This window comes from Heterodontus francisci, chromosome 5 (assembly GCF_036365525.1).
Source record: "Heterodontus francisci isolate sHetFra1 chromosome 5, sHetFra1.hap1, whole genome shotgun sequence".
Lineage (NCBI taxonomy): Eukaryota > Metazoa > Chordata > Chondrichthyes > Heterodontiformes > Heterodontidae > Heterodontus > Heterodontus francisci.
In genome coordinates, this window is record NC_090375.1 from 8,110,441 (window position 1) to 8,134,482 (window position 24,042).

Below are 24,042 nucleotides of genomic sequence, written 5' to 3' on the forward strand. Positions count from 1 at the left end.
CTCTCCGTGTTGGGAGTGTGCTCTCTCCGTGTTGGGAGTGTGCTCTCTCCGTGTTGGGAGTGTGCTCTCTCCGTGTTGGGAGTGTGTTCTCTCCGTGTTGGGAGTGTGTTCTCTCCGTGTTGGGCGTGTGTTCTCTCCGTGTTGGGCGTGTGTTCTCTCCGTGTTGGGCGTGTGTTCTCTCCTTGTTGGGCGTGTGTTCTCTCCGTGTTGGGAGTGTGCTCTCTGTGTGTTGGCAGTGTGCTCTCTCCGTGTTGGCCGTGTGCTCTCCGTGTTGGCCGTGTGTTCTCTCCGTGTTGGGCGTGTGTTCTCTCCGTGTTGGCAGTGTGTTCTCTCCGTGTTGGCAGTGTGTTCTCTCCGTGTTGGCAGTGTGTTCTCTCCGTGTTGGCAGTGCGTTCTCTCCGTGTTGGGAGTGCGTTCTCTCCGTGTTGGGAGTGCGTTCTCTCCGTGTTGGGAGTGCGTTCTCCGTGTTGGGAGTGTGTTCTCTCCATATTGGGAGTGTGTTCTCTCCGTGTTGGCAGTGTGCTCTCTGTGTGTTGGGAGTGTGTTCTCTGGGTGTTGGTAGTGTGTTCTCTGGGTGTTGGTAGTGTGTTCTCTCCGTTTTGGGAGTTTGTTCTGTGTGGGAGTGTGTTCTCTTTGTGTTGGGAGTGTGTTCTCTCTGGGTGGTGGTGTGTTCTCTCTGGGTGGTGGTGTGTTCTCTCTGGGTGGTGGTGTGTTCTCTCTGGGTGGGAGTGTGTTCTCTCTGGGTGGGAGTGTGTTCTCTCTGTGTTGTAGTGTGTTCTCTCCGTGTTGGGAGTGTGTTCTGTCCGTGTTGGGAGTGTGTTCTCTCCGTGTGTTGGCCGTGTGTTCTCTCTGTGTGTTGGGAGTGTGTTCTCTCCGTGTGTTGGGAGTGTGTTCTCTCCGTGTTGGGAGTGTGTTCTCTCCGTGTTGGGAGTGTGTTCTCTCCGTGTTGGGAGTGTGTTCTCTCCGTGTTGGGAGTGTGTTCTCTCCGTGTTGGGAGTGTGTTCTCTCCGTGTTGGGAGTGTGTTCTCTCCGTGTTGGGAGTGTGTTCTCTCCGTGTTGGGAGTGTGTTCTCTCCGTGTTGGGAGTGTGTTCTCTCCGTGTTGGGAGTGTGTTCTCTCCGTGTTGGGAGTGTGTTCTCTCCGTGTTGGGAGTGTGTTCTCTCCGTGTTGGGAGTGTGTTCTCTCCGTGTTGGGAGTGTGTTCTCTCCGTGTTGGGAGTGTGTTCTCTCCGTGTTGGGAGTGTGTTCTCTCTGTGTTGGGGGTGTGTTCTCTCCATGTTGGGCGTGTGTTCTATCCGTGTTGGGAGTTTGTTCTCTCTGGGTGAGAGTGTGTTCTTTCTGTGTTGGTAGTTTGTTCTCTCTGTGTGTGGATGTATTCTCTCCATGCTGGGAATGTGTTCTCTCTGTGTTGTAGTGTGTTCTCTCTGTGTTGTAGTGTGTTCTCTCTGGGTGGGAGTGTGTTCTCTCTGGGTGGGAGTGTGTTCTCTCTGGGTGGGAGTGTGTTCTCTCTGGGTGGGAGTGTGTTCTCTCTGGGTGGGAGTGTGTTCTCTCTGGGTGGGAGTGTGTTCTCTCTGGGTGGGAGTGTGTTCTCTCTGGGTGGGAGTGTGTTCTCTCTGGGTGGGAGTGTGTTCTCTCCGTGTTGGGAGTGCTCTCTCTCCGTGTTGGGAGTGCTCTCTCTCCGTGTTGGGAGTGCGCTCTCTCCGTGTTGGGAGTGCGTTCTCTCCGTGTTGGGAGTGCGTTCTCTCCGTGTTGGGAGTGCGTTCTCTCCGTGTTGGGAGTGCGTTCTCTCCGTGTTGGGAGTGCGTTCTCTCCGTGTTGGGAGTGCGTTCTCTCCGTGTTGGGAGTGCGTTCTCTCCGTGTTGGGAGTGCGTTCTCTCCGTGTTGGGAGTGCGTTCTCTCCGTGTTGGGAGTGCGTTGTCTCCGTGTTGGGAGTGCGTTCTCTCCGTGTTGGGAGTGCGTTCTCTCCGTGTTGGGAGTGCGTTCTCTCCGTGTTGGGAGTGCGTTCTCTCCGTGTTGGGAGTGCGTTCTCTCCGTGTTGGGAGTGCGTTCTCTCCGTGTTGGGAGTGCTCTCTCTCAGTGTTGGGAGTGCTCTCTCTCCGTGTTGGGAGTGCCCTCTCTCCGTGTTGGGAGTGCGCTCTCTCCGTGTTGGGAGTGCGCTCTCTCCGTGTTGGGAGTGCGCTCTCTCCGTGTTGGGAGTGCGCTCTCTCCGTGTTGGGAGTGCGCTCTCTCCGTGTTGGGAGTGCGCTCTCTCCGTGTTGGGAGTGCGTTCCCTCCGTGTTGGGAGTGCGTTCTCTCCGTGTTGGGAGTGTGTTCTCTCCGTATTGGGAGTGTGCTCTCTCCGTGTTCGGAGTGTGTTCTCCCCGTTCTCTCCATGTTGGGAGTATGTTCTCTGTGTGTTGGAAGTGTGTTCTCTCCCTGCTGGGAGTGTGTTCTCTCCGTGTTGGGTGTGTGTTCTCTCCGTGTTGGGTGTGTGTTCTCTCCGTGTTGGGAGTGTGTTCTCTCCGTGTTGGGAGTGTGTTCTTTCCGTGTTGGGAGTGTGTTCTCTCCGTGTTGGGAGTGTGTTGACTCCGTGTTGGGAGTGTGTTCTCTGTGTGTTGGGAGTGTGTTCTCTCCGTGTTGGGAGTGTGTTCTCTCCGTGTTGGGCGTGTGTTCTCTCCGTGTTGGGCGTGTGTTCTCTCCGTGTTGGGCGTGTGTTCTCTCCGTGTTGGGCGTGTGTTCTCTCCGTTATGGGAGTGTGTTCTCTCCGTGTTGGGAGTGTGTTCTCTCCGTTATGGGAGTGTGTTCTCTCCGTGTTGGGAGTGTGTTCTCTCCGTGTTGGGAGTGTGTTCTCTCCGTGTTGGGAGTGTGTTCTCTCCGTGTTGGGAGTGTGTTCTCTCCGTGTTGGGAGTGTGTTCTCTCCGTGTTGGGAGTGTGTTCTCTCCGTGTTGGGAGTGTGTTGACTCCGTGTTGGGAGTGTGTTGACTCCGTGTTGGGAGTGTGTTGACTCCGTGTTGGGAGTGTGTTGACTCCGTGTTGGGAGTGTGTTCTCTCCGTGTTGGGCGTGTGTTCTCTCCGTGTTGGGAGTGTGTTCTCTCCGTGTTGGGAGTGTGTTCTCTCCGTGTTGGGAGTGTGTTCTCTCCGTGTTGGGCGTGTGTTCTCTCCGTGTTGGGCGTGTGTTCTCTCCGTGTTGGGCGCGTGTTCTCTCCGTGTTGGGCGCGTGTTCTCTCCTTGTTGGGCGCGTGTTCTCTCCTTGTTGGGAGTGTGCTCTCTCCGTGTTGGGAGTGTGCTCTCTCCGTGTTGGGAGTGTGCTCTCTCCGTGTTGGGAGTGTGCTCTCTCCGTGTTGGGAGTGTGTTCTCTCCGTGTTGGGAGTGTGTTCTCTCCGTGTTGGGAGTGTGTTCTCTCCGTGTTGGGCGTGTGTTCTCTCCTTGTTGGGCGTGTGTTCTCTCCGTGTTGGGAGTGTGTTCTCTCCGTGTTGGGAGTGTGCTCTCTGTGTGTTGGCAGTGTGCTCTCTCCGTGTTGGCAGTGTTCTCTCCGTGTTGGCAGTGTGTTCTCTCCGTGTTGGCAGTGTGTTCTCTCCGTGTTGGCAGTGTGTTCTCTCCGTGTTGGCAGTGTGTTCTCTCCGTGTTGGCAGTGTGTTCTCTCCGTGTTGGCAGTGTGTTCTCTCCGTGTTGGCAGTGTGTTCTCTCCGTGTTGGGAGTGTGTTCTCTCTGAATGGAGTTTGGCCATGCTCTGGGTGCTTTGTTTTCAGGGAGCCTCTTAAAGCGCCAATTAAATTTCCTCCTGTCTCTCTTGCTCTCCGCAGGGAATGCTGAAGTGTGCACTCCGGAACAGTACAAGGACTGTGCTGATCCAGCCTTGGGTAAGTGTTTGGACCCTCCCCGTTTTCCTCTAGCTGAGGTTTACCTCCTCTTTGGATATATTCCTGGAGGCTTCATCTCATGACCTCTCACCCCATTCCATCCCACCATTCATTGCCCATGTCCATCTGGTAGCGGCGCTCCTTCCGACAGCCAAGCGGACAGCAAACTGACTGTTTGTACCTAATTGGTGACTCTTGGCTGTCAGTCAAACTGCCTTTTCTCCAATCTCCAAAATGTTTTGTGAATCATTCACAGAATTGTTCCAGGAAAATGAATGAACAGTTTGCTTTTAATGCTCCTGTCATTTTTCTCCACTGGGATTAATCTTTCATTCCTGGAGAGTTGGCAACCCTTCCTCAAGCCACAAAACCAGATTCCAGCTGAAGCCCCATTCATCAGGCGTCCCCTTGTTGCGGGACTGAGACAGACCCTAATCAGGAACACACAAGCTGGGTCTGCTGCCAATAGGTTCCACATCCGTCATTTACAAGGACTCTCACTTCCGGATTGCTAACCATGAAGTGACCTCGGATATCACATGGACGGTCTGTACTGCAACAGCTGAGTTTATTTTAGAAAAATGTTGTTGATGGGATGTGGGCGTCGCTGGCCAGGCCAGCATTTATTGCCCATCCCTAATTGCCCTTGAGAAGGTGGTGGTGAGCTGCCTTCTTGAACCGCTGCAGTCCATTTGGGGTAGGTACACCCACAGTGCTGTTTGGAAGGGAGTTCCAGGATTTTGACCCAGTGGCAGTGAAGGAACGGTGAATGAAGTGTTATCTCTCAGGCCTGGGTCTAGATACTGTCTGATGTACAATGGTGAATAGGAAGACTATTCCCTAGACCAAGCTCACAGGCTCCTCTAGCCTGTGCTGGGCTACTGAACAAGAGTGAAGAACATCAGGATGATGACAGCTGAGGACAGGACTGGGTTTGGCTGTGATGCCTACACAGTTGATCACCTGGGTTGACCGGCGATGCAATAGTGTGGGGACGGGGGGGGGAGGGGTAACCAGTACCGAACACCACCAAGTGGCAGGGTCCTTGTGACTGGGTTAATCGAGAGAGATCTGATCATGTTTCTCACTCAACTTGCAGTATTGCAGGTGAAAGCAACAAGTGAAAACCAAGTTGAATCCAGTCAAGGGGAAACTTTGCTTCTGTCGTTCCCTGTTTACTCTTGAGGTGGACGATCTTCCCCCTCTCTTCACGCTTGGATGTTTGTGGATCTTTTTATGCAGGAGGTTGAAACAGCTTTCCTGTATCGTTCAGCAAGACCCCTCCCAACAAACCCAACCACCCTCCCCCCCAACAAAACCCTCCCCCAAACAACCCCCCACCAAAAATACCCTCCCCTAAACTACCCACCTCCCCCAAAACAATCCCCCCCAGCTTCCCAGACCAAAGCCCCTCGCCCAAACCAAACAAGTTAATACCAAAACCCTCTGGACAATCCACAGGAACTGTTCTGCACTCTGGGCATTTATTGCCTGTCCTGATTACCTGCATTGCTGTAGAACTGGACTCACCTGAAGGGCATCGTGACCTAGTTGGAAAACCTGGGAGCTTTGCTGGTGATTCTAGCACAGTGCAAGTGCACAGATTTCACAACTCAGAGTCCGTAGATCACCTCAGCACCAGGACTGTGTTCAAGGTCCCGAGCTCACTGATCTCAAAACAGGTGAACACACCTTTGAATGGAGACGATGGTCTACTGTGAGTTGGGTAGAACTTTATTAAATAACTACAATTCTTCTTTATCCACCTTTAATTTTGTCATTCCCAATATTTACATCCATTTCCATACCACTTGTTTATTTTCTCTCTATCAGCACTGTCTCCAGCATTCTCCTTCTTTCTCCATCTCTCTCTCTCGTGCTCTCTGTCACTCTCTACATCTGTCCCTGTCTCACACTCTCTATCCCTCTTTTTCCAACTCTATAGTTCTGCCTTTCTATCCCTTTCTCTCTCTATCCCTTGTTCTTTTCTATCTTGCCGTCTTTCTTTCTATCCCTCTTGTTCTCTCCCTCAATCCCTCTCTCGCTCCCCCTAACCTTCTCATTCACTCACTCTCTCTGTCCTTGGCTCCCTCCCATTTCAGAGTTTCTTGTGGAACAGGACAGTAATTACTGCATGTGTGAAACTCCCTGTAATGTGACGCGCTTTGGGAAGGAGATTTCCATGGTGAAGATTCCGAGCAAAGCCTCGGCAAAATTCCTCGCCAAAAAATTTAATAGAACAGAGCAATACATAACGTGAGTATACCTGCAAAGCATCAGTGACAATCAGTGGGAGGGGGCAAGCAGAGGGGGATGGAAGAGGGGGGAGGGGGAAAGGGGGAGGGGATAGGGAGGGGGATGGGAGGGGGAGGAGAGCAGAGGGGGGAGCAGGAGAGGGAGGGGGGATAGGGAGGGGAGCAGAGGAGGGAGCAAGAGAGGAGGGAGCAGGAGAGGGGGGAGCGGGAGAGGGAGGACAGCAGAGGAGAGAGCGGGAGAGGGGGAGCAGGAGAGGGATGGGATAGGGAGGGGGATGGGAGGTATGTGAGGGATATGAAGCAGAGCGGGGAGGGGATGGGAGGGGGAATCAGAGGGGGAGAGAGAGGGGAGAGCGGGGGGGGTGGAAGTCAGTGGGGGAGAGGGAGGGGAGAGCGGGGGATGTGGAAGTCAGTGGGGGAGAGGGAGGGGAGAGCGGGGGGGGGGGGTGGAAGTCAGTGGGGGAGAGGGAGGGGAGAGTGGGGGTGCTGGAAGTCAGTGGGGGTGAGGGAGGGGAGAGCGGGGGTGGAAGTCAGTGGGGGAGAGGGAGGGGAGAGCGGGGGATGTGGAAGTCAGTGGGGGAGAGGGAGGGGAGAGCGGGGGGGGGGTGGAAGTCAGTGGGGGAGAGGGAGGGGAGAGTGGGGGTGCTGGAAGTCAGTGGGGGTGAGGGAGGGGAGAGCGGGGGTGGAAGTCAGTAGGGGAGAGGGAGGGAAGAGTGGGGGTGCTGGAAGTCAGTGGGGGAGAGGGAGGGGAGAGCGGGGGGGGGGTGGAAGTCAGTGGGGGAGAGGGAGGGGAGAGTGGGGGTGCTGGAAGTCAGTGGGGGTGAGGGAGGGGAGAGCGGGGGTGGAAGTCAGTGGGGGAGAGGGAGGGGAGAGTGGGGGTGCTGGAAGTCAGTGGGGGAGAGGGAGGGGAGAGCGGGGGTGGAAGTCAGTGGGGGAGAGGGAGGGGAGAGTGGGGGTGCTGGAAGTCAGTGGGGGAGAGGGAGGGGAGAGCGGGGGTGGAAGTCAGTGGGGGAGAGGGAGGGGAGAGCGGGGGTGGAAGTCAGTGGGGGAGAAGGAGCAGGAGGGGATGGGGAGTGATTGAAAGAATGGCATCTTTGCAAGAAAGGTTATGGGGCAGTCAGTGTATCTCTCTCTCTCTCCCTATCTTCTGCTTTTTGCTCCTCAGGGATAACATTCTGGTTTTGGACATTTTCTTTGAGGCTCTGAACTACGAGACCATTGAGCAGAAGAAGGCCTATGAGGTAGCAGGATTACTCGGTGAGTGTTGCCTTGGAAACTGGCTCCATGATGAGGGCCTCACTTTTGATTCAGACAATCTCTGGCTTCCAGGAGCCAATGTGTAGTGTTTGATGATCACACCCATCCCGTGCAGCAGCCAAGCTGAGTGGAACTGAAAGTAAATGGTCAGCGGTTTGGAAACCTAAGAGGAAGCTCAGATTGGAGGGAAACAAAACTGGTAACAGGAAGTAGAGAAGTAGTAGGCAAAATTGGAAGGCAGACGAGACGAAGGCAAACAGCAAAGATAATCAGAATGAGGAATAATGTTAAGACAAAGTTAAGGGAACACTATCTGAAAGCAGACAGCATTCGCAACAAGATAGATTATTTGAAGGCACAAATAGAGGTAAATGGGTAAGATTTAATTGCTATTACGGAGACTTGGTTACAGGATGACCAGGGATGGGGACCGAATATTCAGGGATAGGCAGAGGGGAAAAGGAGGTGGGGGTAGCGCTGTCAATAAGGGACGAGATCAGTACATTAGTGAGAGAGGATTTCAGATCAAAGGTGTTGGGTCAAAATCTCCCTAACAGCACTGTGGGAGCACCTTACATAGGAAGATAAGGCCATTCAGTCCCTTCTGTCAGTTCCATCATTCAATTAGATCATGGCTGAGCTATGCCTCAACTACATTTACCTGCCATGGTTGGGTAAGCCTTAATACCCTTAGCCCAACAAAAATCTAATCACCACATAGGCTACAGTGGTTCAATGCAGCAGCTCAAGAGAAACTAGAAATGGGCAATGAATCACAGAACCACAGAACTGTTACAGCGCAGAAGGAGGCCATTCGGCCCATCGTGTCTGCACTGGCTCTCCGAAATGCCATTCCCCTGCCTTCTCCAAATAACCCTGCACATTCTTCCTTTTCATATAACTGTCTAATTCCCTTTTGAATGCTTCAATTGAACCTGCCTCCACCACATTCTCAGGCAGTGCATTCCAGACTTTAACCACTCGCTGTGTGAAAAAGTTTTTCCTCATGTCACCTTTGCTTCTCCTACCAAATACTTTAAATCTGTGCCCTCTTGTTCTCGATCCTTTCACGAGTGGGAACAGTTTCTCTCTATCTACTCTGTCCACATCTCACATGATTTTGAATAACTCCATCAAATCACCTCTCAGCCTTCTCTTCTCCAATCTATCTTCATAACTGAAATTCCTCATCCCTGGAACCATTCTCATGAATCTTTTCTGTACTCTCTCCAATGCCCTCACGTCTTTCCTCAAGTGCGGCGCCCAGAACTGGACACAATACTCCAGCTGAGGCTGAACTAATGTCTTCTACAAGTTCAACATAACTTTCTTGCTCTTGTACTCTATGCCCCTATTAATAAAGCCCAGGTGCTCCTGCATCCACTTTAGAATTGTACCCTTTACTTTATATTGTCTCTCCTTGTTCTTCCTATCAAAATGAACCACTTCACATTTCTCTGCATTGAACTTCATCTGCCACCTGTCTGCCCATTCCACCAACTTGTCTATGTCCTTTGAAGTTTTACACGTGGATGAATTAATCGCGCAAATAGATGTAAACGGGTATGATATAGTCGGGATTACAGAGACATGGCTGCAAGATGACTAGGGATGGGAAATGAACATCCAGGGATATTCAGTATTTAGGAAGGACAGACAAAAAGCAAAAGGCGGTGGAGTTGCATTGCTGGTTAAAGAGGAAATTAACTCAATAGTGAGGAAAGATATTAGCTCTGACGATGTGGAATCTGTATGGGTAGAGCTGAGAAACACTAAGGGGCAAAAAACATTAGTGGAGGTTGTATATAGACCCCCAAACTGTAGTGGTGATGTTGGGAATGGCATTAAACAGGAAATTAGAGATGCATGCAATAAAGAAACATCTGTAATTCTGGGTGAATTTAATCTGCATATAGATTGGGCAAATCAAATACCGTAGAGGAGGAACTCTTGGAGTGTATACGGGATGGTTTTCTGGACCAATACGTTGAGGAACCAACTAGAGAACAGGCAATCCTAGACTGGGCATTGTGTAATGAGAGGGGAATAATTGACAATCTAGTGGTGCGAGTCCCCTTGGGGACGAGTGACCATAATATTACAGAATTCTTCATAAAGATGGAGAGTGACGTAATTGATTCTGAGACGAGGGTTCTGAATCATTGTAAAGGAAACTGCGAAGGTATAAGGCGCAAGTTGGCCATGACGGATTGGGAAACGTTACTTAAAGGGACGACGGTGGATAGGCAATGGCAAACATTTAAAGAGCCCATGGATGAACTGCAACAATTGTTTATCCCTGTCTGGCGCAAAGGGAAATTAGAGATAGCATTAGATCCAAGGAAGAGGCATATAAATTTGCCAGGAAAAACAACAGTCCTGAGGATTGGGAGCAGTTTAGAATTCAGCAAAGGAGGACCAAGGGATTGATTAAGAAGGGAAAATAGAGTACAAGAGCAAGCTTGCGGGGAACATAAAAACTGACTGTAAAAGTTTCTATAGGTACGTGAAGAGAAAAAGATTGGTGAAGACAAATGTAGGTCCCTTACAGTCAGAAACAGGTGAATTTATTATGGGGAATAAAAAAATGGCTGACCAACTAAATGCATACTTTGGTTCTGTCTTCACAAAGGAGGACATAAATATCATACCAGAAATGTTGGGGAACACAGGGTTTAGTGAGAGAGAGGAACTGAAAGAAATCAGTATTAGTAGAGAAATGGTGTTGGGGAAATTGATGGGATTGAAGGCCGATAAATCCCCAGGGCCTGATGGTATGCATCCCAGACTACTTAGGAAGTGGCCCTAGAAATGGTGGATGCATTGGTGGTCATCTTCCAAAATTCTATAGTTCCTACAGATTGGAGGGTAGCTAATGTAACCCCACTATTTAAAAAGGGAGGTAGAGAGAAAACAGGGAATTATAGACCAGTCAGCCTGACGTCGGTAGTGGGGAAAATTCTAGAGTCCATTATCAAAGATTTTATAGCAGAGCACTTGGAGAACAGTGGTAGAATCAGACAGAGTCAGCATGGATTTACGAAAGGGAAATCATGCTTGACAAATCTACTAGAATTCTTTGAGGATGTAACTAGTTGAGTTGATGAGGGACAGCCAGTGGATGTGGTTTATTTGGACTTTCAGAAGGCTTTCAACAAAGTCCCACATAAGAGATTAGCACGTAAAATTAAAGCGCATGGGATTGGGGGTAGTGTATTGCGATGGATAGAAAATTGGTTGTCGGACAGGAAACAAAGAGTCGGGATAAATGGGTCTTTTTCCGAATGGCAGGCAGTGACTAGTGGGGTACCGCAGGGAACGGTGCCAGGACCCCAGCTATTCACAATATATATTAATGATTTAGATGAGGGAACTAAATATAATATATCCAAATTTGCAGATTTGTGAGGAGGATGCAGAGAGGCTTCAGGGTGATTTGGACAAGTTGAATGAGTGGGCGAATGCATGGCAGATGCAGTATAATGTGGATAAACGTGAGATTATCCACTTTGGTAGCAAAAACAGGAAGGCAGATTATCTGAATGGCTATAAACTGTGAGAGGGGAATATGCAGTGAGACCTGGGTGTTCTTGAACACCAGTCGCTGAAGGTGAACATGCAGGTGCAACAGGCGGTAAAAAAGGCAAATGGTATGTTGGCCTTCATAGTGAGAGGATTCGAGTACAGGAGCAGGGATGTCTTGTTGCAATTATACAGGGCCTTGGTGAGGCCACACCTGGAATATTGTGTGCAGTTTTGGTTCCTTATCTGAGGAAGGATGTTCTTGCTATAGAGGGAGTGCAGCGAAAGTTTACCAGACTAATTCCTGGGATGGCGGGACTGACGTATGAGGAGAGATTGAGTTGGTTAGGATTATATTCGCTGGAGTTCAGAAGAGTGAGGGGGGATCTCATAGAAACCTATAAAATTCTAACAGGACTTGACAGGGTAGATGCAGGAAGGATGTTCCCGATGGTGGGGGAGTCCAGAACCAGGGGTCATAGTCTAAGGATATGGGGTAAACCTTTCAGGACTGAGATGCAGACATTTCTTCACCCAGAGAGTGGTGAGCCTGTGGAATTCGCTACCACAGAAAGCAGTTGAGGCCAACCACCTACCTATACTAGTGACAATTTATAATGACCGCAGCCTCACAGCTCCAGGGACCCGGGTTCGATTCCGGGTACTGCCTGTGTGGAGTTTGCAAGTTCTCCCTGTGTCTGCGTGGGTTTTCTCCGGGTGCTCCGGTTTCCTCCCACAAGCCAAAAGACTTGCAGGTTGATAGGTAAATTGGCCATTATAAATTGTCACTAGTATAGGTAGGTGGTAGGGGAATATAGGCAGGTGGGGATGTTTGGTAGGAATATGGGATTAGTGTAGGATTAGTATAAATGGGTGGTTGATGTTCGGCACAGACTCGGTGGGCCGAAGGGCCTGTTTCAGTGCTGTATCTCTAATCTAAAAATCTAATTGAATGTTTTCAAAAAGGAGTTAGATATAGCTCTTGGGTTTAAAGGGATCAAAGGGTATGGGGCGGAAAGCGAGAACAGGTTACTGAGTTGGATGATCAGCCATGATCATAATGAATGGCGGAGCAGGCTCGAAGGGCTGAATGGCCTACTCCTGCTCCTATTTTCTATGTTTCTATGTTTATGTTTACACTATCCTCCTCACAGTTCACAATGCTTCCAAGTTTCATGTCATCTGCAAACTTTGAAATTGTGCCCTGTACACCAAGGTCTAGGTCATTAATATATATCAGGAAAAGCAAGGGTCCCAACACTGACCCCTGGGGAACTCCACTACAAACCTTCCTGCAGCCTGAAAAACATCCATTAACCACTGCTCTTTGTTTCCTATGACTCAGCCAATTCCGTACTCATGTCGCTACTGTCCCTTTCATTCCATGAGCTATAACTTTTCTCTTATGTCTGTTGTGTGACACGGTATCAAATGCCTTTTGAAAGTCCATGTACACCACATCAACAGCATTGCCCTCATCAACCCTTTCAGTTACCTGCTCAAAAATCTCCAGCAAGTTAGTTGGACATGATTTTCCCTTAAGAAATCCATGCTGGCTTTCCTTAATTAACTCGCATTTGTTCATGGAAAGAGTCTAAGGAAGACTGAAAAATTATGGCCAGTGCCTCTGCGATTTCCACCCTCACTTCCCTCAGTATCCTTGAATACATCTCATCCGGTCCTGGTGCTTTATCCATTTTAAGTTCAGACACCCTATCTAATACTACCTCTTTATCAATTTTAAACCCTTGTAGTGTCTGAATTACCTCCTCTTTCACCATTGCCTGGGTTGCATCTTCTTCCTTGGTAAAGACAGATGCAAAGTATTCATTTAATTCCTCAGCTATGCCCTCTGCCTCCATGTGTAAATCCCCTTTCTGGTCCCTAATCAGCCCCAATACTCCTTTTACCACCCTTTTACTATTTATATGCCGATAGTAAACATTGCGATTTCCTTTTAATGCTAACTGCCAGTCCCTTTTCATGCTCTCTCTTTGCTTCTCTTGTTTGCTTTTTCATTCCCCTCTGAACCTTCTATATTCATCCTGGTTCTCAATAGTATTTTCTACCTGGCATCTGTCCTAAGCATGCTTTTTCTTCCTTATCTTAATCTCTACCTCTTTTGTCATCCAGGGAGCTCTGAATTTGTTTGCCCTACCTTTCCCCTTCAAGGGAACATACCTTGACTGTGCCTGAACTATCTCTTCTTTGAAGGTAGCCATTTCTCCTGCCAACCTTTGATTCCAATTCACCCCAGCTGCGTTCTTCCCCCGCTGAAGTTGGCCTTTCCTCAGTTAATTATTCTTACTCTGGATTATTCTTTGTCCTTTTCCATAGTCAGCCTCTCTCTCTTGGCATTTCTTCACAGACAATGATTTTGGGAAGGTTGTAGTCATCGGTTGCAGGTCCGCCAGTGACTAGTCAGGCCTATCTTTGACCGGCAGATTCTCCCACTGCGGGTACAAGTGAAGGTGTAGTCACTGCTGGGGGCAATTGGATCTATCCTTCTCCTTTTCTCTTTCATGCTGGTTCTTCGCTCAGTCTCAAAGGTGTCTGTAGCCCTCCTGATGTAGCATCTCCAGACATCACGATCTATGGCCTGTGTTTCCCACTGGCGATGGTCAATGAGGCGCACAGAGAGGGACTACTTCAGGGAGTCATTGAAACATCTGCATGGGGCCCCTCTGTTCCTTTACCAGTGGTCAGCTGTCCATACAACACAATCTTGGACAGGTGACTCTTGTCCATCTGGGCAACGTGACCCGCCCATTACAGTTGGCTTTGCAGGAGGGTGGCCTCAATGCTGGTGATGTTGGCTGTTTCCAGGACTTCAATGTTTGAGATCCAGTCCTGCCAGCGGATCTTGAGGATGCTGCAGAGGCAGCGCTGATGGAAGCACTCTAGAAGGCGTACATGATGGCAGTGTAGTACCCATGGCTCAGCGCCATACAGAAGGCTGGTGAGTTTATGGCTTTGTACACTTTGAGATTGGTCTGTGCTCTGAGGCTGTGGTTGCTCCACACTCGTTTGTAGAGTCTGCCGAATGTACTGTTTGTTTTTGAGAGCCTATTGTCCACTTCCTTGTCTATGGTGGCATCAAACAAGACGACGCTCCCAATTAAGTAAATTGCTTGACGGCATTCAGTTCCCTCGATGACAATGCTTGGTGGTCTATATTCTTCTTGGGGTGCAGGCTGATGCAGGACTTCAGTTTTCCTTAAACTGATTTTTAGTCCGAAAAGTTGTGCCACCTCGGAAAAACATGTTATACGTTGCAGGGCTGACTGACTGTGGGCCAGGAAAGCACAGTCATCGGCGAAAAGAAGTTCACGGATGAGTTCTTCTGTCTGAATAGGGCAGGATTCCACTTGTCAGCCTAAACTTTATGATACATCGATCACTGTTGCCTAAATCGTCAACTACTGCAGTCTGTTGGCCTTTATTACAAGGGAATTTGAGTACAGGAGTAAATATGTCTTGCCGCAATTAAATAGAGTCTTGGTGAGACCACACCTGGAGTATTGTGTGCAGTTTTGGTCTCCTTACTTAAGGAGAGATATACTTCCATAGAGGGAGTGCAACAAAGGTTCACCAAACTAATTCCTGGGATGGAGAGATTGTCCTGAGGAAAGATTAAATAGACTGGGCCTTTCTTCTCTGGAGTTTACAAGAATGAGAGGTGATCTCTTTCAAACATACAATATTCTCGACAGGGTAGATGTAGGAAGGATGTTTCCCCTGGCTGGGGAGGGTAGAACCAGGGGACACAGTCTCAGAACAAGGAGCAGGTCATTTAGGACTGAGATGAGGAGGAATTTCTTCACTCAGAGGGTGGTGAATCTTTGGAATTCTTTGCCCCAGAGGGCTGTGGTGGCTCAGTCACTGAGTATGTTAAAGATTGGGATCAATAGATTTCTACACATTAAAAAGATCAAAGGATACGGGGATAGCGCAGGAAAATGGTGTTGATGTTGATCAGCCATGATCTCATTGAATGGTGGAGTTAGCTCGAAGGGCTGAATGGCCTACTCCTGCTCCTATTTCTTATGTTCTTAAGATGACTTTAAATTAAATGAGAGCAGCTGCATCAACAGCACACACAGAATGTGATGACCTCTGATTATCCACATTTGCCCAAAATAATAAAATGTATAAAAAGTCAACACTCATTGGAACAACAAATTGGAGTTTCTAAAAATCCTGATCAGGCTCCTCCACTTGGGAATTTGGGGCTTTGAACAGACAAACAAGCTCACCTTTAACCCATACTTTCTGATGTTACCTCTTGTGAAACAATTGAGTATTCACTGGGATTGACCCTGAACACAGAGACTGAGAGTCTGTTTGCAAACATTGTTCCTGTCCTTTCACTTTGAGACTTGGGCTTAAACGCAGTTAGAGGTGATAGAGTCACAAATCCATTAATATCTCTTCCTCTCTCTCCCTCCATCTCCAATCTCTCAGTGTTTCTACCTCTCCATCCCCACTCCCTCTGTGTCACTGTCCCTCCATCACCACTCCCTCAGTGTCTGTCCCTCCATCTCCACTACCTCAGTATCTCTGTCCCTCCATCTCCACTCCCTCAGTGTCTCTGTCCCTCAATCTCCAGTCCCTCAGTCTCTGTCCCTCCATCTCCACTCCCTCAATCTCTCTCTCTCTCCATCCCCACTCCCTCAGTGGCTCTGTCCCTCCATCTCCACTCCCTCAGTGTCTCTGTCCCTCAATCTCCAGTCCCTCAGTCTCTCTGTCCCTCCATCTCCAATCCCTCAGTCTCTGTCCCTCCATCTCCACTCCCTCAATCTCTCTCTCTCTCCATCTCCACTCCCTCAGTGTCTGTCCCTCCATCTCCACTCCCTCAGTGTCTATATCTCCATCTCCCACTTCCATACCCACTCCCCACTGGATTGTTAGCTACTCAGTCTGTCTGTCTGAACAAGGTTTTACATGAAGTGCTGACTGACCTCTGAGTTTTTGATTTCCAGGTGATATTGGGGGTCAGATGGGCCTGTTCATTGGAGCCAGTATTTTAACCATCCTGGAAATTTTTGATTATTTGTATGAGGTAAGACGGGTCTTGGGTTTGTGTTTTCCTGGTCTAAACCTCACACTCATGCAGAAGTCTGTCTCTTTCTTTCTGCCTCTCCCAGGTCCTGATCGTGTTTCTCCGCATTTATTACTTCAGGTTTTTAAAGACAAGATATCCAGTTTCGTAAAACGCAAGAAGAGGCCAAAGAGAAGCCACAGTGACAATCTGGTAAAAAATAAACAGCAGCATTAAACAAACTTGGTGTATTCCCTGCAATTTAAAGGGTGATTTGAATAAAGTTTCAAAGCTATGAAGGGGAACAGATAGGGTAGATAGAGAGAAACGATTTCTGCTGGTTGGGGAGTCTTAGACGAGGGGGGTAGGTGAAAAATTAGAGCCAGACCTTTCTGGAGCGAAATTAGGAAACACTTCTACACACAAAAGGTGGGAGAAGTTTGGAACTCTCCTCTACAAACAGCAATTGACGGGAGATTAATTGTTAATTTTAAATCTGAGATTGATAGACTTTTGCTAACTAAAGGTATGGAGGGACATGGGACAAAGGATATGGAGTTAGATCACAGATCAGCCATAACCTCATGAAATGGCAGTAAAGGCACAAAGGGGCTAAATAGCCAACTCTCACTCTTTGCTCTGCAACTTACATGCACATGAAGATACACAGGCAATATGCAAATGCACACAAATACATATGCAAATACATGAATAAAAACAAGGACAGAACTAAGCGATCCCATAACCAACGGATCAGATCGAAGCTCTGCAGTCCTGCCACATCCAGCCGTGAATGGTGGTGGACAATTAAACAACTAACTGGAGGAGCTGGCTCCACAAATATCCCCATCCTCAATGATGGGGGAGCCCAGCACATCAGTGCAAAAGATAAGGCTGAAGCATTTGCAACAATCTTCAGTTGAAGTGCCGAGTGGATGATCCATCTCGGCTTCCTCCTGAAGTCCCCAGCATCACAGATGCTAGACCTCAGCCAATTCGAGTCACTCCACATGATATCAAGAAACGACTGAAGGCACTGGATACTGCAAAGGCTATGGGCCCTGACAACATTCCGGCAATAGTACTGAAGACCTGTGCTCCAGAACTTGCCGTGCCCCTCGCCAAGCTGTTCCAGTACAGCTACAACACTGACATCTACCCTGCAATGTGGAAACTTGCCCAGGTATGTCCTGTCCAGAAAAAATAGGACAAATCCAACCCAGCCAATTACTGCCCTATCAGTCCACTCTCAATCATCAGTAAAGTGATGGAAGGTATTGTTGACAGTGCTATCAAGCAGCACCTGCTCAGCAATAACCTGCTCAGCAATAACCTGCTCAGTGACACACAGTTTGGGTTCAGCCAGGGCCACTCAGCTCCTGACCCTCATTACAGCCTTGGTTCAAACATGGACAAAAGAGCTGAACTCCAGAGCTGAGGTGAGAGTATAAATGGAGAGTATAACTGTATAACTCATTGGTTAGGCCACAACTTGAGTATTGTGTGCAGTTCTGGTCACCTCATTACAGAAAGGATGTAATTGCACTAGAGAGGGTACAGAGGAGATTTACGAGGATGTTGCCAGGACTGGAAAAATGCAGCTATGAGGAAACATTGGATTGGCTGGGGTTGTTCTCCTTGGAACAGAGGAAGCTGAGGGGGATTTGTTTGAGATGTACAAAATTGAGAGGGGCCTGGATAGAGTGGAGGTGAAGGGCCTATTCACCTTAGAGAGGTCAGTGAGCGGGGGTCATAGATTTCAAGTGGTACAAGGATTGGAGGGGAGATGAAGAAAACTTTGGGAAATGGATTATCAGCCATAATCGTATTGAATGACAGAGCAGGCTCAATGGGCTGAATGGCCTACTCCTGTTGCTACGTTGAGGTACACTTTGTAATATACAACAACTTGGATTTGTATAGCTCCTTTTAACATCATAAAATGTCGCAAGGGGCTTCACAGGAGCGTTATATTAAAAAGAAAATGACAATGAGTCACAATAAGGAGGTATTGGGAGCAGTTGACCAAAAGCTCAGTCAAAGTAGTACTGTATGTAGAGCTGGAGGTTGTTCTGGAACTGTATAACTCATTGGTTAGGCCACAACTTGAGCACTGTGTGCAGTTCTGGTCACTTCATTACAGAAAGGATGTAATTGCACTAGAGAGGGTACAGAGGAGATTTACGAGTATGTTGCCCGGACCGGAAAAATGCAGCTATGAGGAAAGATTGGATAGGCTGGGGTTGTTCTCCTTGAAACAGAGAAGGCTGAGGGGAGATCTGATTGAGATGTACAAAATTTTGAGGGGCCTGGATAAAGTGGCGGTGAAGGGTCTATTCACCTTAGCAGAGAGGTCAGTGACGAGGGGGCATAGATTTAAAGTGATTAGTTGAAAGATTGGACGGGTTGCATCTGAACTGGAGGGGCACCAATATCCTGGGCGGGAGGTTTGCTAGAGCTCTTCGGGAGGGTTTAAACTAGTTTGGCAGGGGGATGGGAACCGGAGCTACGGATCAGTGGATGAGGTAGCTGTTGAACAGGCAGATACCGAGTGCAGAGAGTCTGTGAGGATGGTTAGACAGTTGACAGGACAAAGTTGCAGCCAGTATGATGGGTTGAAGTGTGTCTATTTTAACGCAAGAAGTGTCAGGAATAAGGGTGATGAACTTAGAGTATGGATCAGTACTTGGAGCTACGATGTTGTGGCCATTACAGAGACGTGGATATCACAGGGGCAGGAATGGATGTTGGATGTTCTGGGGTTTAGATGTTTCAAAAGGAATAGGGAGGGAGGTAAAAGAGGTGGGAGAGTGGCATTGCTAATCAGGGATAGTATCACAGCTGCAGAAAGGGAGGTCGTTGAGGAGGGTTTGTCTACTGAGTCATTATGGGTGGAAGTCAGAAACAGGAAAGGAGCAGTCACTTTGTTGGGAGTTTTCTATAGACCCCCCAATAGCAACAGAGACACGGAGGAACAGATTGGGAGGCAGATTTTGGAAAGGTGCAGAAGTAACAGGGTTGTTGTCATGGGTGACTTCAACTTCCCTAATATTGATTGAAACCTCCTTAGTGCAAATAGTTTGGATGGAGCAGTTTTTGTCAGGTGTGTCCAGGAAGGTTTCCTGACTCAATATGTATATAGGCCGACAAGAGGGGAGGCTATGTTGGACTTGGTGCTTGGCAACGAACCAGGCCAGGTGGCAGATCTCTCGGTGGGAGAGCATTTCGGTGATAGCGATCACAATTCCCTGACATTTACTATAGTCATGGAGAGGGACAGGAGCAGATGGGATGGGAAAATATTTAATTAGGGGAAGGGGAATTCCAATGCTATTAGGCAGGAACTGGGGAGCATAAATTGGGAACAGATGTTCTCAGGGAAATGCATGACAGAAATGTGGAGGTTGTTTAGGGAGCACTTGCTGCGACTGCTGGATAGGTTTGTCCCATTGAGGCAAGGAAGGGATGGTAGGGTGAAGGAACCTTGGATGACAAGAGATGTGGAACAGCTAGTCAAGAGGAAGAAGGAAGCTTACTTAAGGTTGAGGAAGCAAGGATCAGACAGGGCTCTAGAGGGTTACAAGGTAGCCAGGAAGGAACTGAAGAATGGACTTAGGAGAGCTAGAAGGGGACATGAAAAAGTCTTGGCGGGTAGGATTAAGGAAAATCCCAAGGCGTTCTACACTTATGTGAGGGACAAGAGGATGGCCAGAGTGAGGGTAGGGCCGATCAGGGATAGTGGAGGGAACTTGTGCCTGGAGTCGGAGGAGGTAGGGGAGGTCCTAAATGAATACTTTGCTTCAGTATTCACTAGTGAGAGAGACCTGGTCGTTTGTGAGGACAGCGTGAAACAGGCTGATATGCTCGAACAGGTTGAGGTTAAGAGGGAGGATGTGCTGGAAATTTTGAATGACATGAGGACAGATAAGTCCCCGAAGGCAGACGGGATATACCCAAGGATATTACGAGAAGCGAGGGAAGAGATTGCCGCGCCTTTGGCGATGATCTTTGCATCCTCACTGTCCACTGGAGTAGTACCGGATGATTGGAGGGTGGCAAATGTTATTGCCTTGTTCAAGAAAGGGAATAGGGATAACCCTGGGAATTATAGACCAGTCAGTCTTATGTCGGTAGTGGGCAAATTATTGGAGAGGATTCTGAGAGACAGGATTTATGATTATTTGGAAAAGCATAGTTTGATTAGAGACAGTCAGCATGGCTTTGTAAGGGGCAGGTCATGCCTCACAAGCCTTATTGAATTCTTTGAAGATGTGACAAAACACGTTGATGAAGGAAGAGCAGTGGATGTGGTGTATATGGATTTTATCAAGGCGTTTGATAAGGTTCCCCATGGCAGGCTCATTCAGAAAGTAAGGAGGCATGGGATACAGGGAAAGTTGGCTGTCTGGATACAGAATTGGCTGGCCCATAGAAGACAGAGGGTGGTAGTAGATGGAAAGTATTCAGCCTGGAGCTCGGAGACCAGTGGTGTTCCGCAGGGATCTGTTCTGGGACCTCTGCTCTTTTTGATTTTTATAAATGACTTGGATGAGGAAATGGAAGGCTGGGTTAGCAAGTTTGCCGATGACACGAAGGTTGCTGGAGTTGTGGATAGTGTGGAAGACTGTTGTAGGTTGCAACGGGACATTGACAGGATGCAGAGCTGGGCTGAGAAGTGGCAGATGGAGTTCAACCTGGAAAAGTGTGAAGTGATTCATTTTGGAAGGTCAAATTTGAATGCAGAATACAGGCTTAAAGACAGCATTCTTGGTAGTGTGGAGGAACAGAGGGATCTTGGGGTCCATGTCCATAGATCGCTCAAAGTTGCCACCCAAGTTGATAGGGTTGTTAAGAAGGCGTATGGGGTGTTGGCTTTCATTAACAGGGGGATTGAGTTTAAGAGCCGCGAGGTTATGCTGCAGCTCTATAAAGCCCTGGTTAGACCACACTTGGAATATTGTGTTCAGTTCTGGTCGCCTCATTATAGGAAGGATGTGGAAGCTTTAGAGAGGGTGCAGTGGAAATTTACCGGGATGCTGCCTGGACTGGAGGGCATGTCTTATGAAGAAAGATTGAGGGAGCTAGGGCCTTTCTCATTGGAGCGAAGAAGGATGAGAGGTGACTTGATAGAGGGGTACAAGATGATGAGAGGCATAGATAGAGTGGATAGTCAGAGACTTTTTCCCAGGGTGGAAAGGGCCATCACCAGGGGGCATAATTTTAAGGTGATTGGAGTAAGGTTTCGGGGAAATGTCAGAGGTAGGTTCTTTACACAGAGAGTGGTGGGTGTGTGGAATGCGCTGCCAGCGGTGGTAGTAGAAGCAGATACATTAGGGACATTTAAGCGACTCTTGGATAGGTACATGGATGATAGTAGAATGAAGGGTAGGTAGGTAGTTTGATCTTAGAGTAGGTTAAAGGTTCGGCACAACATCGTGGGCCGAAGGGCCTGTACTGTGCTGTACTGTTCTATGTTCTATTAGAGGGGAAATGAGGAAAAGCTTTTTCAGCCAGAGGGTGGTGATGGTCTGGAACTCACTGCCTGAAAGGGTAGTTGAGGCAGAAACTCTCAACTCATTCAAAAGGAGTCTGGATATGCACCTGAAGTGCCGTAATCGGCAGGGCTACGGACCAAATGCTGGAAGGTGGGGTGAGAATGGGAGGATAGTTTTTCAGCCGGCACAGACACGATGGGCCAAGTAGCTTTTTCTGTTCCGTAAACTTCCTATGATTCGATGAGTGACTGCCGTTGACATCAAAGCAGCATTTGACCGAGTATGGCATCAAGGAGCCCGAGCAAAACTGGAGTCAATGGGAATCAGGGGGAAAACTCTCTGCTGGTTGGAGTCATACCTGGCACAAAAGAAGATGGTTGTGGTTGTTGGAGGTCAATAATCTCAGTCCCAGAACGTCACTGCAGGAGTTCCTCAGGGTAGTGTCCTAGGCCCAACCATCTTCAGCTGCTTCATCAATGACCTTCTCTCCATTATAAGGTCAGAAGTGGGGATGTTCACTGATGATTGCACAATGTTCAGCACCATTCGCGACTCCTCAGATACTGAAGCAGTCCATGTAGAAATGCAGCAAGACTTGGACAATATCCAGGCTTGGGCTGATAAGTGGCAAGTAACATTCACGCCACACAACTGCCAAGCAATAACCATCTCAAACAAGAGAGAATCTAACCATCTCCCCTTGACATTCAATGGCATTACCATCGCTGAATCCCCCACTATCAACATCCTAGGGGGTCCCATTGACCAAAAACTGAACTGGCGTAGCCATATAAATACCATGGCTACAAGAGCAGGTCAGAGGCCAGGAATGTTGAGGCGAGTAACTCACCTCCTGACTCCCCAAAGCCTGTCCACCATCTACAAGGCACAAGTCAGGAGTGTGATGGAATACTCTCTACTTGCCTGGATGGGTGCAGCTCCAACAACACTCAAGAAGCTCAACACCATCCAGAACAAAGCAGCCCGCTTGATTGGCACCCCATCCACCACCTTCAACATTCACTCCCTCCACCACCGACGCACAGTGTGTACCATCTATAAGATGCACTGCAGCAATGCACCAAGGCTCCTTAGACAGCATCTTCCAAACCTGCGACCTCTACCACCCAGAAGGACAAGGCTTGCAGTTGCGTGGGAACATCACCACCTGCAAGTTCCCCTCCAAGTCACACACCATCCTGACTTGGAACTATATCACCGTTCCTTCACTGTCGCCGGGTTAAAATCCTGGAACTCCCTCCCTAACAGCACTGTGGGTGCACCAGCAAGCAATTAAGAAGGCTAATGATATGTTCACAAGAGGATTTGAATACAGGAGTAGTGAAGTCTTGCTTCAATTGTATAGACCTTTGTTAGACTGCACTTGGAGTACTGCGGGCAGTTTTGGTCCCTTTACCTTCGGAAGGATAGGATTTTCATAATGGGAGCGCAAAAAAGATTCACCAGACTTGTTCCCGGGATGGCGGGACTGTCCACGAAGAGAGATTGGGGAAACTGGACCTGTATTCGCCAGAGTTTCGAAGAATGAGAGGTGATCTCATTGAAACCTACAAAATACTTAAAGGGATGGACAAGGTAGATGCAGGTAAGATGTTTCCCCTGGTTCGGGAGTCTAGAACCAGGGGACACAATTTCAAAATAAGGGGAAAGCCACTGAGGACCGAGATGAGGGGAAATTTCTTTACTCAGAGGGTTGTGAATCTTTGGAATTCTGTTGGAATAGTGTGGGAAAAAGGCATTGAAGTGGATGATCAGCCATGATCGTATTGAATGTCAGGGCAGGCTCGATGGGCTGAATGGCCTACTCCTGCTCCTCTGTTCCTACACCCCAAGGACTGCAGCAGTTCAAGAAGGCAGCCCACCACCAACTTGTCAAAGGCAATTACGGATGGACAATAAATGCTAGCTTAGCCAGCGACACCCACATCCCATTAACGAATAAAAAAACATACACAAATTCACACAGGTGCACAAATATGCAAATACAAACTTATACACCAACTTCTACACCCACACGTACAAATGCAAATACAAACACCATATAAGATATACGCAAGGGAATGTATACACACCCACATTATATACATATATATATATATATATATATATACATACACACACAAATAAATATGGTTCTGGAGTGATGCGTGGACATTGGTCACTTCAAAGTAGAGCTGTCCTTCTTCACCTCCTCCTCCTCCCCCTCACTAACGTTCACACTCCTTCTTTCAGAGTACCTGTGACACACTGAGGAGCCACTCAGACAGCTTGGGCTTCACCCCCAACATGCTGCCGCGACACCCTACCCTAGGCAACTTCGAAGAGTTTGCCTGCTGACGTCAACAGGAGTTGGGGATGGGAGGCAATGGTTCCACCGCAGAGATCCCACGGCACAGCAGAACCAGGAGGGAGAGGGAGCAGAAACACAATAACGTTCCACTGAAACAAAAACAAGGGAAAGTGGGATTGTCTCAAGGAGCAACCAGCGGGAGCCAAGACCGTGGGACAAAGCAGCAGCCCAGTGGCTCCCCGGACCATTCTCCAAAGTCCTCCTGGAATTCAACTCGTTACAGACACTGACTGTCAAGAGCGCTCCTCAAACTCTGCCTTTTCC

The 24,042-nt window shown here is 48.5% G+C and overlaps 1 protein-coding gene across 1 annotated transcript in view; it reads left to right on the forward strand.

Annotated features, from left to right (window-relative positions):
• Positions 1 to 23,765, forward strand: part of asic1c (acid-sensing (proton-gated) ion channel 1c) — a 253,571-nt gene extending 229,806 nt beyond the window's left edge. The window contains exons 5-10 of the mRNA XM_068030767.1: positions 3,781 to 3,837; positions 5,940 to 6,093; positions 7,258 to 7,349; positions 15,854 to 15,933; positions 16,054 to 16,125; positions 23,661 to 23,765. Coding sequence (XP_067886868.1) covers positions 3,781 to 3,837; positions 5,940 to 6,093; positions 7,258 to 7,349; positions 15,854 to 15,933; positions 16,054 to 16,125; positions 23,661 to 23,765 — 560 coding nt within the window. The remainder of the gene's footprint in view (positions 1 to 3,780; positions 3,838 to 5,939; positions 6,094 to 7,257; positions 7,350 to 15,853; positions 15,934 to 16,053; positions 16,126 to 23,660) is intronic.
• The last annotated feature ends 277 nt before the right edge of the window (positions 23,766 to 24,042 follow it).